The 17,462-nt window shown below is 42.7% G+C and overlaps 2 protein-coding genes across 2 annotated transcripts; both read right to left on the bottom strand.

The window, feature by feature from the left end:
- Nucleotides 1-5,826: 5,826 nt before the first annotated feature.
- LOC148977354 (uncharacterized) lies at nucleotides 5,827-8,547 on the bottom strand. Its single transcript, XM_089135421.1, has 2 exons — nucleotides 7,136-8,547; nucleotides 5,827-7,040 (listed from the first exon to the last, which is right to left on the bottom strand). The coding sequence occupies exons 1-2, from the start codon at nucleotides 8,238-8,240 to the stop codon at nucleotides 6,793-6,795; spliced, it is 1,353 nt and encodes a 450-aa protein (XP_088991547.1). The 5' UTR covers nucleotides 8,241-8,547; the 3' UTR covers nucleotides 5,827-6,792.
- A 2-nt stretch (nucleotides 8,548-8,549) lies between these two features.
- Nucleotides 8,550-11,297, bottom strand: LOC120487508 (uncharacterized). The gene is made up of 3 exons (XM_089135422.1): nucleotides 10,930-11,297; nucleotides 10,095-10,229; nucleotides 8,550-9,388 (listed from the first exon to the last, which is right to left on the bottom strand). The coding sequence occupies exons 1-3, from the start codon at nucleotides 11,107-11,109 to the stop codon at nucleotides 9,218-9,220; spliced, it is 486 nt and encodes a 161-aa protein (XP_088991548.1). The 5' UTR covers nucleotides 11,110-11,297; the 3' UTR covers nucleotides 8,550-9,217.
- Nucleotides 11,298-17,462: the final 6,165 nt, after the last annotated feature.

Here is a 17,462-nt window from a genome sequence, read left to right as displayed (position 1 = left end):
CAAATAAAATTGTGTCTAAATTAACATTGTAAAATGTTGGTGTTTTTGTTTTATGTTTTATTATTTGTTAAAGTCAACAGATTTAGTAAATTCACTAAAACATTTTAGTGAAAAAAAAAACATTTTTTTTTACATGACAAACTATATGTAATATTTTTTTATTACTTATCAGCTCTACATTTATGCTGTGTCTTTGGTAGTTTTTTACCTATTTACTGCACAATTACTACACCAGTAATTGTTGGCCCATGAAGAATATGTTTTTATGAAAAAAGAAATCACTTAAAGGATCTTTATAAAATAAAAAAATAAAAATAATAAAAATTGGACATTGCACTATCCTAAACTGAACAGGAAGTCGGCCATTTATCATTTTACCGCCATTTTTGGACGATTTACACACTCCGTACTTTAACGAACTCCTCCTAGGGATTTAGTTGGATCGACTTCAAATTTCTGTGCCTTCTAAAGGCATTGACGATGGAAAGTTGTGCTATCTGCACGTTTTCGTCGATGGGTGTGTCCGTGGCCTCGATGATTCGCCTTGAAACAGGAAGTTGTAGTAACTTGGCTGTAAATGCCCAGATCTGCAAAGTAAGCGCCATTTTCGGGGCCGCAACATGCTCAAAAACTCACCAAATTTGGCACGCATGTCAGGACTGGTGAAAAATTTCGTATTTTGTGGGTTTCGCGGATGGGCGGGGCAAATTGGCTCCCTAGCGCCACCTAGAATATTGCAAAAAATTAGCCCCTCGTCCACGTTCAACCTACAAGCACGAAATTTGGTGGGAACGTGTATCATATCAAGATATATACCCCATACCCTAAACTCAACAGGAAGTCTGCCATTTCTAATTTTACCACCATTTTTGGATGATTTACTCATTACGTACTTTAACTAACTCCTCCTAGGGATTTAGTCGGATCGACTTAAAATTTCTGCTGTGCCTCCTAAAGGCATTGACGATGTAAAGTTGTGCTATCTGCGCGTTTTCGTCGATGGGCGTGCCCGTGGCATCAATGATTCACCATGAAACAGGAAGTTGTAGTAACTTGGCTGTAAATGCCCAGATCTGCACGAAATTTTACACATTTGACAAGAGTCCCGCCCTGAACAAATCTACATGCCGACATTCACCCACAGTCATAGCGCCACCTGCTGGCAACAGGAAGTGACCTTTAACGAAGCAGCCCCCGCCGCATGTTTGACCGGCATGTTCTGTGGTACATCTACCATGTCCAGACGCACAGAAAAGTCTCTTGGAGCAATGCCCTAAACTCAACAGGAAGTCGGCCATTTCTAATTTTACCGCCATTTTTGGATGATTTACTCATTACCTACTTTAACGAACTCCTCCTAGGGATTTTGTCGTATCGACTTCAAATTTCTGCTGTGCCTTCTAAAGGTATTGACGATGTAAAGTTGTGCTATCTGCGCGTTTTCAGCAATGGGCGTGTCCGTGGCGTTGATGATTCGCCATGAAACAGGAAGTTGTAGTAACTTGGCTGTAAATGCCCAGATCTGCACGAAATTTTACACATTTGACAAGAGTCCCGCCCTGAACAAATCTACATGCCAACATTCACCCACAGTCATAGCGCCACCTAGTGGCAACAGGAAGTGACTGTTAACGAAGCAACCCCCGCAACATGTTTGACCGACATGTAAGCAATTTCTGTGGTACATCTTCCATGTCCAGACGCACAGAAAAGTCTCTTGGAGCGATGCCCTAAACTCGACAGGAAGTCGGCCATTTCTAATTTTACTGCAATTTTTGGATGATTTACACACTCTGTACTTTAACGAACTCCTCCTAGGGATTTAGTCAGATCGACTTCAAATTTCTGCTGTGCCTTCTAAAGGCATTGATGATGGAAAGTTGTGCTATCTGCGCATTTTCGTCGATGGCCGTGTCTGTGGCGTCGATGATTCGCCATGAAACAGGAAGTTGTAGTAACTTGGCTGTAAATGCCCAGATCTGCACGAAATTTTACACATTTGACAAGAGTCCCGCCCTGAACAAATCTACATGCCGACATTTACCCACAGTCATAGCGCCACCTGCTGGCAACAGGAAGTGACCTTTAACGAAGCAGGGTAGCAAATGCACAGCCGCACTGGCTGAGCTGCAGAATATGCAACGCGGCCGCCTCAGACTCCAACGCGCTACAGGTGCGAGGGCCCGCCCATCGCTGCTTGCAGCTGTAATTTTTTTTTTCTTTTTTCTGCAAATTAAGCGCCATTTTCGGGGCCGCAACATGCTCAAAAACTCACCAAATTTGGCACGCATGTCAGGACTGGTGAAAAATTTTGTACTTTGTGGGTTTCGCGGATGGGCGGGGCAAAATGGCTCGCTAGCGCCACCTAGAAAATTGGAAAAAATTAGCCCCTCGTCCACGTTCAACCTACATGCACGAAATTTGGTGGAGATGTGTATCATTTCAAGACGCACAAAAGAGCCTCAAGAACCCATACCCTAAACTCGACAGGAAGTCCGCCATTTTGAATTTGGCGACCGATTCGGGACGATTTACACACTCCGTACTTTAACAAACTCCTCCTAGGGATTTAGTCGGATCAACTTCAAATTTCTGCTGTGCCTTCTAAAGGCATTGACGATGTAAAGTTGTGCTATCTGCGCGTTTTCGTCGATGGGCGTAGTCCGTGGCGTCGATGATTCGCCATGAAACAGGAAGTTGTAGTAACTTGGCTGTAAATGCCCAGATCTGCACGAAATTTTACACTTTTGACAAGAGTCCCACCCTGAACAAATCCACACACCGACATTCACCCACAGTCATAGCGCCACCTGCTGGCAACAGGAAGTGACCTTTAATGAAGCAGCCCCCGCCGCATGTTTGACCGACATGTACGGAATTTCTGTGATACATCTACCATGTCCAGACGCACAGAAAAGTCTCTTGGAGCAATGACCTAAACTCAACAGGAAGTCGGCCATTTCTAATTTTACAACCATTTTTGGATGATTTACTCATTACATACTTTAACGAACTCCTCCTAGGGATTTAGTCGGATCGACTTCACATTTCTGCTGTGCCTTCTAAAGGCATTGACAATGAAAAGTTGTGCTATCGTTTTTGTCGATGGGCGTGTCTGTGGTGTCGACGATTCGCCATGAAACAGGAAGTTGTTGTAACTTCAGTGTACATCCTTAGACCTGCGCGAAATTTTATACGTTATATAACAGTCCCGCCCTGAACACATGCACATGCCGAAATTAGCCCACAGTCACAGCACCACCTGCTGGCAACAGGAAGTGACCTTTAACAAAGCAGCCCTCGCCGCACGTTTGACCTACATGTACAGAATTTCTGTGGCACATGGATCATTTCTAGACATACAAAAAAGTCTCTTGGAGCAATGCCCTAAACCCAACAGGAAGTCGGCCATTTTGAATTTTTTATAAATTTTTGGGTGATTAGGATGCGTAGTAAATTCATAGCCGCATCGGCTGAGCTCCAGAATATGCAACGCGGCCGCCTCATACCCCAACGTGCAACAGGTGCGAGGGTCCGCCCATCGCTGCTTGCAGATTTAATTAGTCATTATGTTTATTTGCAAAATGAAGCTGTGTATTTATTTCTGATTTCTTGAAAAAATTGGTGTCATTATGTCAATGATCTTTCTTTGAAAAGTTTTGGGGAAAAATACATGTTATGAACAAAATTACTTTGTCTTGAGCTGACAAATAATGGTAGTGTGTGTTGATTGGTGTTTATAGTAGTTCAAGCTTGACAACCTTATGTATGCATATTTAACTCTTTTTTTCATATTAATATTTGTTGTTTTTCAGACAGCTGTTATAAGAAAAATTGGAATTTTAAAGAAAACGCAATTCTAATGCGGATGTCTGGCCACTTAAGTTGAATTCAACCAGACGTTTGCTAATTCTTCTGTCTGTTATGTTGTAATACTGGAATGCAGTGACATTGAATTAAAACAATGTTCTGTCCTAATATTTTTCATAATGAATTACTATAAAGTGTACTTTCTTTTTCAAGTGTGTAAAGTTTTATTGTGAAAATTGTTATAAACATAATGTTAGTATAGTAAACGTGTAATATATGAAGAGTTCAGATGCAAAAGCCTCTAAGTGCCATTTGAAATTTTCTTCTAGAATGATCATTTTTATCAAGCTTGTATATTTAAGTTCAGTAATTTCACTTAAATTGCAATGAGGATTACCTATTAATTGTCATTTAAGTGAAATTACTGAACTTGAATATATAAGCTTGATAAACATGATCATTTTAGAAGAAAATTTCAAATGGCACTTAGAGGCTTTTGCATCTGAACTCTTCATATTCACAAAGTACAGTTCTGTGTAAGTATTGGCAATGTACTATTGAAAATGTGAATGTACTGTATTTATTGACCAATAAAGTACTTTTTCACCTAGAAAGTGTGTTGAGTAGTCCCTTATTTAATTCAGCCTACAGTATACTGGTAGCCTACATGCTAACCAAAAAGTAGCCTATAAGAGTAATAACAGATATTGATAAGTAGCTAAAAAGTGTACTTTCTATATAATTTGAATAAACCCAAAGTAGAACTGAGCATACTATCATCACAATCAGTGGCGCAAAAAGTGGGTATGCGCTATATGCGGCGCATAGGGGCGCAGCACAATGGGGGGCGCCAAAGCGATGGTAAAAAAAAAAAAAAAAAAAAAATTATATATAGGCTATATTGTATTTCTATATGTAGCTGCCGTTGTCCGTTTCTAAATCATTTCTGCATTCCTTCAATGTTATATAACATTTTAGAGGACTAACAGCCAGGCTAGAGTAGGCGCACTCATGGAGAAGGGGGGCGGGTAATATCGCGAGCGGGCGGGGGCGCCGTGAGCTCTGAGCGAGCAGGTACGAGTAGTTAGTTGTCGTCGAAAAGGATGGATAAAACAAAATGCTGTGGGGCTAAAAATAGAAAAAGAAAGAGAGAAAAGGAGATGGCATGTCAATTGATGCAACAGCAGCTAAATAACTGCATGCATTGCTGAAAGCCAACAGGTAGGATTTAAAATGTGACATCCAGGCATATATCTCGGTGGCCATCGGGACTACCGGGAGATTCCCGCTGGGCCGACGTGCTTTTCCTTTTTTAATTTATTTGTCTTAACGGCCTACAAAACTCATACATCGGCGGCCCATTTGTTTGTTTGTTGTTTGTTTTGTTTTTTGCTTAATTGGCGGCGCTGTGCTGGTGTAATGCATTGGTCAAAAAAGTCAGCTTTAGTTTTTTTTTCTGACACACTGGCCCATGAAATATGTCATTATGCGCAAGTATCTTTCAAGTATAGAAATTAGTGCAAAACTAATTATGAAAGTTTCCTTTATTTTTCTGTGCATTTGTTTTACAATAGCCTTAATGGCAATTACTATCATGGGATTAATATTATAACTATTATTATGTAGTAGTGTAATGTAGACAGACACTAACTAAAAGAGGTTCAAATTTTTCTCTGTTTAATTTGCACCCTGAAAATGGGTTGGAGCTTTTAATTTTGAACTCTCAAAGTGCACCAGACTGCTGAATTTAACATTACAGAACACACAATTTTCTTACGGGGGAGCATGCCCCCGAACCCCCCTAGAGAAACAGAGGTCCACCTACCACAGTTTTACCTAAAATCCTGTGAGAAACACTGGTATTGCTGTTACAATGGAGCTTAGTTTTCTTAGGGGGGGTTCATCAAGGTGGAGTAGCTATAGTTTAATTGAGGGCTTGAGACGAAGAACCATATAAGTCCATTTTTTCACATTTTGAATAATAACGTTTTTTTTAAATTTGGACTCTGAATATTATATTATTATTATTTTTTAACTTGAAGATAGACAACAAAAGCTTCACAATTCTAATGAGATAAGATTTTTTAGTATCAATCATAAAAATAAAAAGTTAGAGTAGTTTACATTTCTGAAATGTGGAAGAACAGTATATGTCCAGTTAATGTGGAAGAACAGTATAAGTCCAATTCATCATATCACTTTAAACCACTGGAGATTTGATTCCTTTAACTTAGATTTAATACAGTAACAGAACCTTAAAGAAAATATTAAGCATTTCTTTCTTTCAATTTCTTTTATTTTTTGTCAACGTAAATCACAGAACAAAAATACGGACAATACAGTACAAACAATGAACCAATACATAGGCCTACTCATAGCACATAAAATAAACGTCAGTACAAACAATAAACCATACATACAATCAACAATACATACAAACAATAAACAACAGTAATAATGGTAAACAATACATATTTACAATACATTATCAATATTCCATGCTATGTTACAGTATATGCAAGTTTACTATATACATCTTGCTTTTTTGTTCCTTTTAACTTTTAGAATACATTTCAGAAATAATCAGCCCATTCATTCATTTAATAAACAAATAAATACCTATATATTCCTATTATACAACATAAGATAAGACATACAAGATAAGCTACTATTATGATTACTTTTACACATTATACACAATATACCCCACTGTGGCGAATAGAATGAGGCAGAGGGCCGTGAGAGAACGGTGCAAGGCCGGTGGTGCGAATGTTAATGAGTGACATCTGTGAGATGCACTGGTCTCGCATCTCTCACGGAGGAGCGGAAGCATAAAGGAGGAGTGACAACGTTGAGAGATGCGAGACCGGTGCGTCTCACAGGTGACGTTCATTAACACTCGCACCACTGGCCTTGCATCGTTCTCTCACATCACTCGTCCTGTTCGCCACACCCACCTTACCCTGCACAACACATCCCAGACTACTCTTCACATTCTAATGCCTCATAAAATGCTTGGGCCCCCACTGGCATGTAGGCAAGCATTTTCATTAGGTCACGGTGCTTCTCCTTCTTGATGGGCAGAGGGTCCTCGTAAGCACGAGCATACGTGGTGGAGAACAAGGGAGCTGGAGGTGGATGATTCTTCCTCTGTTTGGTGATCAGCCAGGTCTTCCATCCCTCGTAGATGCTGTGGCTCTCTTTTGTCTGGACACACCATGGATCAGCAGCTGAAATCATGATTCAACAAGAAATTCACTAAAGATTCTTCTTTCATGCACATATCCCCAACACTGTTAATCTCAGAAAAACTTTAGTTTTTTACCTGTCACTTTCAACCACATCATGGATGTAATTAGGAAGCCAGGTGGACGCTTTAATGTTGCATCAGGGAGCTGCCTGAAGTCTGCACATTTCATTTCAATGACTTTAAATGGATGCTGCTGCCTGGCTCCACGGATCATCTCGGCTACATCGCTGGGGGTGTGGAGTGTGGATACCTTGCGCCTCTTGTCCAACGTGGCAAAGGAACGGTCACAGGGAAGGAAGGAGTGACCAGACACCATGAACTTCTGCTCTATCTGACTGAAGTAGCCTCTAGATACGAGCAGGGCCATCAGGTTTAGCACTCGCCAGTTATTGTTTTGCCCACAGCATCGGTCACTATAGACGATGAGCTTCCGTTCCTTTGCCTGGACTAGGGGGGTGAAAGAGGTTTCTGCCCACTTTAAAAGGCAGCTTGCCACCTCGATGGAACCTCTGTGAGCGATGCCCTCATGCCAAAGGCACATTGTAGGAGGATCGTCAGTGCCCATCTCCTGGATACAGAGGTTGTAGTTGGCCAGCTGTCGTTGATAGTACACGTTGGAGTGTGTCAGGTTTGGTGTGAACACTACCCCCTGCATGTCGATACAAATGACATGGCAGTCATCATTGGCTTTGGCCCACTCTGTGTCAGCCTGCAACTGTGTGTACGCTTTTTCAGCTTTCCGGTGGTGAAGCTCACTCTCGGCTGCAATCTTCAACCTTTCTCCATCTGATGTAGCAGCTGTTAATTTTGAGAACAGGGCATCACATTTAGCACAAGTGTCACTTCTTGGCTGCCCAAAACTGAGGTTCTGCTGCTTGAAGATGTCCCTATAGAGCCAGAACTTTGCAGTGGATGTTGGATTCTTTTCCTTGTACAGGCGGAACATGCGGAGCAGGTTTAAATCAGGGCTCAGGTATTCCCTCTCCACATCTCCCTTCATTCGTGAGTAGTGGTTCGGTTGGCGTGGGAAGCTCAAAATATGCTCTCTTATCCCCTCTCTCACTGCAGGATGAATGCTATGAGGCCTAAAAAATAAACACAACTCATGAACAAGGGAAATATAATAAACTATGCTGGTCTGTTTTGCACAATTACATTGTTTCTGTGACAATAAATGCATAATTCTTAACTTTCCTCTAAACTACAGGATATTGTTTTTCACATAGTCATTAAAGCGATATTTCAGGATTTAGCATTAAGCTTTGGATCATTAGATAACCGAATTCTTTTTAGTATTTTGAATTACCATGCTTTCCTCCCTCATATACCCCTGAGATGAGAGATTTATGTATTTTTTGTCTGGAAAAAATCCTCTGATGAAGCAAAAATCGTCATTGTTTACATGCACACCTTTTGTTTCAATCAAACTGAATTTATTACGATTTGTGAATCTGAATGTAGAGTTTGTGTGATTGCTAAATATGTGATCGATTGATGTATGTTTTTTCGCATTGCAATTTGGGAGTTGTTGTCTTTCATCCCCTTAAATCAAAAATAGAAAGCTGCAAATTCAAACATAATTTCACATTTCTACTACATAAATGACCCATTTTAAATACACATTAATCTTTCCAGATCTAAAGTATCCCTAAAAAATCCACATGCTGTAAAGATACAAAAATTAATCATACATTACATTTGCATAGCACTTTGCCTCTGATATCAATCTCAAAGTGCAAAAATTTGTTTCCTGACTGGGCAACAACAGTGAGCTGAATCCTAACCACTACGGTACGTGCACGCTGGCGTTATAAGGTGGCAAGGCACCCGACACCCTATAATGCCAGTGTACCATTAGACCAGGGAATGTTGTAAGGCAACAGATGCTGACAATGGTGCAGCTTTAAAAAAAATATGAGGACGAGAGCATGAGGTCCTTCATGATTTTTTTTTTTACTCACCTGTTCTTATGTTTCCCTCTGAAGTCCTCTAATGGAGACCTGACTTTAGCTACCTGCTCTGTTCCCTCTGACTCTGACTGACTGCCTAACTTTTCTTGAATAACCTTTTCAAAGATAAGTAACTTTAAATAAATATGTTATGGACAATGTATCTAATTAATGCATAATAAAAAATTAACAAAAGTAAAACACTAAGCTATATAAAACTTGCCTGTAGGCGACTGTTGGTCAGTTGAAAGACTGACATAAATGTGAGCTTACAAACAGCAAGTCTTTGGCCTCCTTGTTGCACATGGTACTTGAAGGTGTACTTCCTCTCAGTAATCTCAGTGTCAGGCCCACGTGGTCGTCTGCGACTCACCTTGTGCTAGAAGTAAAAAGACATGAAGTAAAAATACATTTACCATAGCGTAGCAGGCTAGCCGTCATGTAGAGCTGTCAAATTAAGGTCATTAAAGGGATACTCCACCGGTTTTTCATATTAAACTGTTATTCCCTTAACTATATTAACGTGGTCCAAACACCTCCACCAGCACTTTGACTCGGCGTAGTAATATCATCACTCATGAAAAGTCCTCTCCAGAGTGATGATATTATCCCTGGGGGATATATATGCGTCGAGTCGAATTTCTCACAAGCACTTGCTGTGGTATTCCGCCATACAATATAGTTATGCACTTTACACACTTAGAAAAGCGCAACGTTTTATTTTGTGTCACCGTCCTAGGTCGTGTTACACTACTCGTGTAAGTGTATTTAAATAGGGAAAACGTGGAGGTATCCCTTTAAGTATGTGAGTAGGCTTTGGTAAGGATAATGAATAAGCCATGTGTATGCCTTTTAGGGCACCAAAGCGCTGTGGTCTGCAATGCACTTGGTGGCCTACTTGATGCCGATCATCATTCATCCATCCTCACAAAATGTAACATTTACAGTGATCAGGCACATGTGCAGTCTTAGTGAATTTAAGGTATACAGTAATATTCAATTCACTGGTTATTTCATGGGCCAACATTATAATGCATTGCATACAGTTGACATGATATGGTTATGAATTGCTTAAGTTAGCCTACCTGCTCCAAACCAGAGAGAATGATAGCCTGCTGCCTCTCATAAGAGACAGCATAAAACTCTGTGAAGAGCTGCATTTTTCTTTGTTCTGTTAGGCTTGAACACTGCCTGGGACACGTCTCCTTGCACATCTTGCCCTTAACAGAAACAAAATCATATTACTGTTTTTTAGCTTTAGAACACTAGAGCTCTTAGCAGCTGTTAAGGTTTACTAACTAGAACAGCTTACATGTGTAATGTGTAAATGCATTATTTTATTATTACATTTTTTTTATTATTTAATAACAAGTAACAAACAAACAAAGCATAGCATACAATATTACAAAACAGAGTGTTACATTAATGGTAACAGGGGATTCAAAAATGATATCAAAATATTTTAAACATGTCAGTTACATTTTTTTTTTTTACCGATTTCAGTGAAAACATAAAGCAATCAAATTCTAATTTTCTCAGCTTTCATTTCGATTTCATTTCATTTTAAGTCACCCATTCATGACTTGATTCGCTAAACAGTCTGAGATGTATGAACATTAGTAACGTTAGACGCCCAGTTACCTGGCTGTGACCAGCTAAAGTTACGTTACAAAGTAACTGGCTAGCCAGCTAACAATATCTGGCTATCTAACATTAGGGACATCAAACGCAGCTAAAACGTTGCGATTAATTTATCCCTGGTTATAAGGAGTAGCCTACAGCATTCATTTCGACCCATTCATGACTTGATCAGTTAAACAGAGTGAGCTAAATGAACTGTAGATGACGCCCAGTAGCCTACACGCCCCTCTGTCACCGCTAAAGTTAGGTAGATACTTTGTATACGGTTCTTTCACTCACCTCTTTCGGTGGATCTTTTCCTCGTTTTTGCTCTCCTCTCCGGTTCACGTATGGTTTCCCAGCGTCCCTCAAAGACTTCCTCGCTCTGTCCTTCCATTCATTCATGTTCGTTCTCCTTTTTTTGCCGAGGTTTTGCCTTTTAATGTCCGCAGCGGACATGAAAACAACCGGCGTCTCCATTTTTCGTTAGTGGACATAAACGGTTCTTCCGCGTGAGACTATTTTAAAATTTAAAATACAGAGTTTTGGTCGCGCGAACACCCCCCCAAAGTGATTCTGTATACAAAGTGACGCACACACATTCAAATCACATGGTTATCTCAATTTTTGTTTTTTTGGACTTATACGGTTGTTCGTCGCATGAACACAATTGTGTTAATAAACGACAATTTTGCACTTATTTTTTTCTGTTAGCTCTCATTTCTTCCTACTCAGTTATTACATAGCACACTTACATTACATTTATTTATTTATTTATTTATTTTTTTTTTTTTGGGGGGGGGGGGGGGGGGCGCTAAAATTGTTGCTGCATACCCCTTTGAAACTGGGTAGTTGCACCCCTGATCACAATAATATTATTTTGAAAGTATAATGCTTGTATATTTGTACGACATTCAAAGTGCATTTTAAATGTACTTCGAACACAGATATGGTACACTTAATGCTTATTAATCAAGCATGTATATTAGTACATACAGCCATATACTTCAAGTATACAAAGTATACTAAAAAGTGGAACCACTTCAAGTATACAAAGTATACTTGAAGTGGTTCCACTTTAGCACGTAAAAGTACTCTAAGTACACTTCAAATTGTGCTTTTCTACAATTAAATTACAACTAGGGATGGGACGGTATGAAAATTTCATATCACGATTATAGTGTCCACAATTATCGCGATTATCAATATTATCACGGTTTTCTTAAATTTAGATATAAAGTGTTCAAAATATATAGTGTAAAAATATAAAATATAAATATAAAGTGTTCAAAAAGAACTGATGCTCACACTGAAAACATTTCAACAAGTTTTATGAATGAAAATCAACAAACAACAAATAAACAAGCAGCTCTATGCAGTTTTTTTTTTTAAGCAAGATTCTATTCTATGGCATTTCCTTCTTTATAATGCCCGTCGTCAATAGCAACGCATTATTACACACACCGCGCACATCAATATCACAGCGGACACACGCTCGTTTAATTCAAATACAACTTGCCGGCCGTCTTGCGTCTCCAGTTTTTGATTGTTGTGAAAATGAAATCAGAGTTGATTTATTGTTTACAGAGTTTGATAATATCGGTGTGATCATCTTGTCTGGACGATTGTTTTACTAAATGAATTCATAAACGGGTAAGATTTAAAACATTAGCTGAACTCATTATCAATTCAATATGTCCCCGTAATTATGTGGTAAAAATAAAATCGGTGTAATACGTTATGCATCTATACATTGCTATCCCTTAAAACGTCACTCTTAATAATAATCTTTTTTGAAGACGATCGTTCGTCGGCTCAAAGACACTTGCTGCAAAATTTTCTTCGTGGAAGCTTCACATCTATTTCAAGTGAGTGACATAAAATGTTTCAACTCAAAACAACATTTCGTGGCCAATTGTTTCCCAGACCTAGTTTCGGTATTGAAGTCAAAGTTAACTTGCCTTGTGTTCGCTATACAACAGCGGGTGATGGTTACACAAGAAGACGACTCGGCAGATTTTAAGTGTTTCTTTTGGACTGTGACTTTTTGGTCTGCAGACAGGGTGACTATCCTCGATAAAGTTTCCCTCAGGACTTTTGTAAAAGCCTAACTATGACCACACTCCAGATTTGGTCCTCTTAAAAGGCTGAATCACGGTCACTGCCTTTCGCCATTCCTTCTCGAATAGTAAACATTGCGTGCAGTTATTATATTATTATTAATCGCGATAATCAAACACGGTTTTAATGATAATTACATTTTAAACGATAATACTAACCGTCAGTATATTTTATCGTGGTTTATCGCGAAACCGGTTATCGTCCCATCCCTAATTACAACTAAAATATATTAAGTACAAAATTAGTTGTTCCAAAATAGCATGCTTCAAGTTAAATAATCATGAACAAACTTGAAGTATACTGATGATTAGTCTGGCTTTAAGTATGCTCAAGTATGCTAAGATTTAATATACTTAACATATTTATTTTTCACCAGGGTGGCCAGATGAGAGTTGGCCCTGGGTTGGCCCCCGACTGAGCCTATTGCCCTGGCTTTTTGGCTTATTTAGTTGGGGACATTTGATATACAACAATACTTGTTGTTTTATTTCAACGCATTCTCATCCCAAAGCGCCATATAGGACGCTTTTGCAAAAGCGTAAATATCCAACGCACATGGCACCCTTTAACGTCTAATGAGACGCTTCGGTTAATGGTTAAGTTTAGGTATGGTGTAGGGTAAGGGTTAGACCACTAGGGGGCGCCTTCTGCCCAAATATATATGCGTCTCATTTCACGTTAAAGGGTGCCATGTGCGTTGGATATTTACGCTTTTGCAAAAGCGTCCTATATGGCGCTTTGGGATGAGAACGGGCTCATTATTTTCATGTTATCACTGTAAAGCTGCTTTGATACAATCTATATTGGTAAAAGCGCCAAATAAATAAAGGCGACTTGACTTGACTTTCTATAATGATATGGTTCACCCAAAAATGAAACACATTCTAGGGACACATTCTAGGGACATCAGAGACTTATTTTTAGGGGTGTAACGATTCGTTTTAACAACGATTCGATTCGTATCACGATTCGTGGTTGTCGATACGATTCAAGGACGATGTTGGTTCATTTAGAACGATACGATCCGAAACAATTCAGTGACTTGAAATCGCTTCAGTAATTTTTTAGCCAAAAATTCAACCAATGTGACTGAAATAAATACCTGAAATGATTTATTTATTATTAGGTTATTAATATTATTAACCTGGTTAATTTAGAATTTCTCTAAAATTTCCAAACCCATATACAGTATTCCCAGAGAAAACATCTATGAACCATCTATGAAATATTAATGATTTTTAAGTTTGAACATGCAATACAGATACAGATTTAACAACTGTGACTTGAAAAATAGCTTAGAATTAAATAAAACCACTTTTCCTAAAGTAGAACACAGTCTTCTTTTCAATGAATGATATATGCATTCTTTATAAATACTTGCATACATCATTCTTTTATTCTTTCAAGTAGACACATTTATTTGAATGAACCTAGGTTTTATTTAGTTATCGTCTCGTTTTCATCCGTGAAAAAATGTCGGCAAATAATTTTCATCATCATCTTCGTCGACGAAATAAACACTGCAGTGAAGGTAAAGTTCCCTTTCGTAGTCACTTCGAGTTACGTCAGAAGTGACGGAGATTGGGGGTTTCGCATAGAAAGCCAATCCTCTTCGAGTATTTAAACACGAGCCAATGGCATGCAATGCCTTGGGGCTGCGGAAATTTGCATAGCGTACTCCGCCCTACTCCGTGAGTATAAAAGGAGGAAGTGAACGCAACCGCAGTATGTTTTCGCTTCGGAGCCAAGAGAACCTCTTCACTCCTGAAAGCACTGTTCAAGACTCTTCGAGACGAGCGTTCTCTTCAGTGTTGGTGTGACGGCGGTACCCAGCGAGATTCTGCATCGCCTGCGATCTGAGCAGTGGTCTGCCAGACTTTGCGCTTCTCCCTGGTCGCTTCAGCGCTGAAAGAGTGAATTTCCTCCTCTCATTGAAAGAGCTGCACGCGCACGTCTTTTTAAAGACGGTTCGCCCGTGTTCTTCTGGGTGTGGTTGATTTCTGTCGTCATCTGATGGTCACGATCGCTGCTTTGTATGCCTGGGCATTTCAGCATGCAGCAGCAGCGTTCGTGGATGACTCATGTTCCTTCTGTGGGAACATGACCATCTCTACACTGAGGTCGAGACTCAATGATCTCACTTGAGTGAGAGTCCCGGTCCCCCCCGCTCGATCGGTTTCCTCCATAGGGGGCCCGTCGACCCGGGGACCTGGTGATTTTACGGTGATGGTGTGGGACAAAGCCCCGACGATTCCTCGGGCCACACCTCCCGCCTCAGTGCGAGAGCCAGCGAGCGTTAGTTCGATTCAGTCGGTTGCTTCTTCGGTGGCACCGGCTGCTTCGGGCAGCGCTCCAGATGATGATGCGATGTCGATCACAGCATCACTAGGCGGGCTTGATTCCTCGGGAAGTGAGGATGCGGCCGCGTTGCCTCCCTCGGGAGCGTCAGCGCCGCCGTGTCTGATCCCGCGATGAGGGCCGTGCTATCTCGGGCGTCCGTGAGCATCGGGTGGGGGTGGAACTCCGCCCCATCCCGATCTCTCGCGGCTGAATAATTGGTTTTTGGGTACGCTGCCGCCTTACGGCCACGGCCAACCCCAATTTCCTTTTTTCCCCGAGTTGCAGGCGGAACTGACACGCACTAAAAAAATAAATAAATAAATAATTAAAAAAAAAAAAAAGGCGTGCTTTAGTTCCCCGCCCTTCCTCCCCTCGGCGATGCGGCTGTCTGTGGGTACGCTGGGGCTCCCCCGGTCAACCGGCGGTTGCTCTCAGATGCCCCTCCAAAGCCTATGGGTTCTCGTCGTCTATGGCGGCGCGATTCTGTAGAGCGGCGGGACAGGCAGCCTCCGCCCTGCATATGATGAGCACCTACAAAGCTAGCTGCTCAGGAATGTGCACGAGGAGGTGACGGACCAAGCGAGCTGCGAGCCTACCGCCTACCTTGTCCTTAAACGGGTCACGGAGGCGGTCGCTCGCTCCCTTGGTCAGGTGATGCCCACCGCTGTGGTCCAGGAGCATCATATGTTCGGCGGTGCGGTCCAGGACTTTGCCCAGCACTTCTCGACCGCCTAGGAGCAGACGAAGGCGGTTTCTCTGCCCCGACGGCCAGCTGCTGCCTACAACCAGCCGTCGGCTCGGACGCCTCCGCCAGCTCGCCGCCAAGGACGCCCCCCTGCGGCTCCCTTCCCTCCCACGCGGCCCCAGCAGCAGCCTTCAGCCGGTTCGCGTCGCGGAGGAGGCCACAGGTAAGCGCCCCCCCCCCCCCCTCAGGCCGTGTGCCCCGCTAAACGCCAGGCGAAGCGATGTTCCTGAGGCGGGCCGCTCAGTGATAGTGTCATGGTTTTTCTCAGGAGGCGGTGGCAGGGCCCCTCCTTCCCCGGTGGAGGGCCGGTGGAGAATCTTTTGTTCTAGCTAGCTCCCTGAGCTGGTTGAGGAAAAGCTGACACTGTCATGGAGCACACAGACTGGCATGAGCGCGCACGACGGCCATTGCGTCGCCCCGTTCATTCCTCTCTGTCTCGGAGGGCGCGGAAGGGTGCGTGTGTTGTCCCCGGGCTACGCCAATCCCTTCCCCCTCTGTCGCCAGACCCCCGGCAGAACAGACCCCCGTGGAACGCTCTGCCTTCCCTGGTCTCTTCTGTCGGGGAGCGGGTTTCGACGGTGCATCCGGACGGGGTAACTCCTGCACGCATGCCGGTCGACCCGCCTCGCTGCCCCTCCGGGGGGACGTCTGTGGTTCGCATGACCCCGTTGGCTCACTTCCTGGAAGCCTAGCTAGCGCTTCCCGGGTATCCCACTGGGTCATCAGAACGATCAGATTCGGCTACGCGGTTCAGTTCGCACGGTCTCTTCCCCGCTTCAGGGGAGTTCGCTCCGCGATGGTTGGTGGCAATGCCCCAGTCTTGAGAGCGGAGATTGCGACCCTGCTGGCGAAGGGTGCAATCGAGACGGTCCCTCCAGCCGAGGTGAGGTCCGGGCTTACAGCCCCTACTTCATTGTCCCCAAAAAAGACCGGTGGGTTACGACCGATCCTGGACCTGCGCATTTTGAACCGTTCTCTCCATCGACTACCGTTCAAAATGCTCACGGCCAAACGCATTTTCGAATGTGTTCGGTATCAGGATTGGTTTGCAGCGATCGACCTGAAGGACGCGTACTTCCATGTCTCCATTCTCCCTCGACACAGACCGTTTCTTCGGTTTGCCTTCGAGGGCCAGGCATACCAGTACGCCGTTCTCCCAGTCGGGTTAGCTCTGTCCCCTCGCGTCTTCACGAAGATCGTCGAGGCAGCCCTTGTTCCCCTTCGCGAACACGGGGTTCGCACCCTGAATTATCTCGACGACTGGCTGATACTAGCACACTCTCGAGCTCGGGTTTGCGAACACAGAGACCTGGTGCTACGGCACCAAGCCCGTCTGGGCCTTCGGGTCAACCGGGAAAAGAGCAACTTTGCCCCGTGCAGGGGATCTCTTTTCTCGGCATGGAGATAGACTCGGTCGCCATGTCCGCGCAGCTCTCGACGAGCGCGCGCACTCACTGCTGGCTTGTCTTCGACAGTTCGAGGGCAAGAGTGCGGTTCCACTGAAACTATTTCAGAGGCTCCTGGGGCATATGGCATCCGCGGTACGCCGCTCGGTTTGCTTCATATGAGACCGCTTCAGCTGTGGCTTCGCGATCGAGTCCCGAGGTGGGCATGGCATCGCGGCTCG

This window comes from Pimephales promelas, chromosome 10 (genome assembly GCF_988280905.1).
Source record: "Pimephales promelas chromosome 10, fPimPro1.hap1.1, whole genome shotgun sequence".
NCBI classification, from domain to species: domain Eukaryota; kingdom Metazoa; phylum Chordata; class Actinopteri; order Cypriniformes; family Leuciscidae; genus Pimephales; species Pimephales promelas.
This window is presented reverse-complemented; position numbering and strand designations above follow the sequence as displayed.

Bases quoted from the DNA above. Each gene is read 5' to 3' on its own strand.
- LOC120487508 (XM_089135422.1), bottom strand. From the start codon at position 11,109: ATGGAGACGCCGGTTGTTTTCATGTCCGCTGCGGACATTAAAAGGCAA. The intron at 10,230-10,929 runs GTGAGTGAAAGA...GTTTCTGTTAAG, and splicing joins GAAAAGATCCACCGAAAGAG to GGCAAGATGTGCAAGGAGAC. The intron at 9,389-10,094 runs GTAGGCTAACTT...TTTTACTTCTAG, and splicing joins TTCTCTCTGGTTTGGAGCAG to CACAAGGTGAGTCGCAGACG.
- LOC148977354 (XM_089135421.1), bottom strand. From the start codon at position 8,240: ATGCATTTATTGTCACAGAAACAATGTAATTGTGCAAAACAGACCAGC. The intron at 7,041-7,135 runs GTAAAAAACTAA...TCATGATTTCAG, and splicing joins GATGTGGTTGAAAGTGACAG to CTGCTGATCCATGGTGTGTC.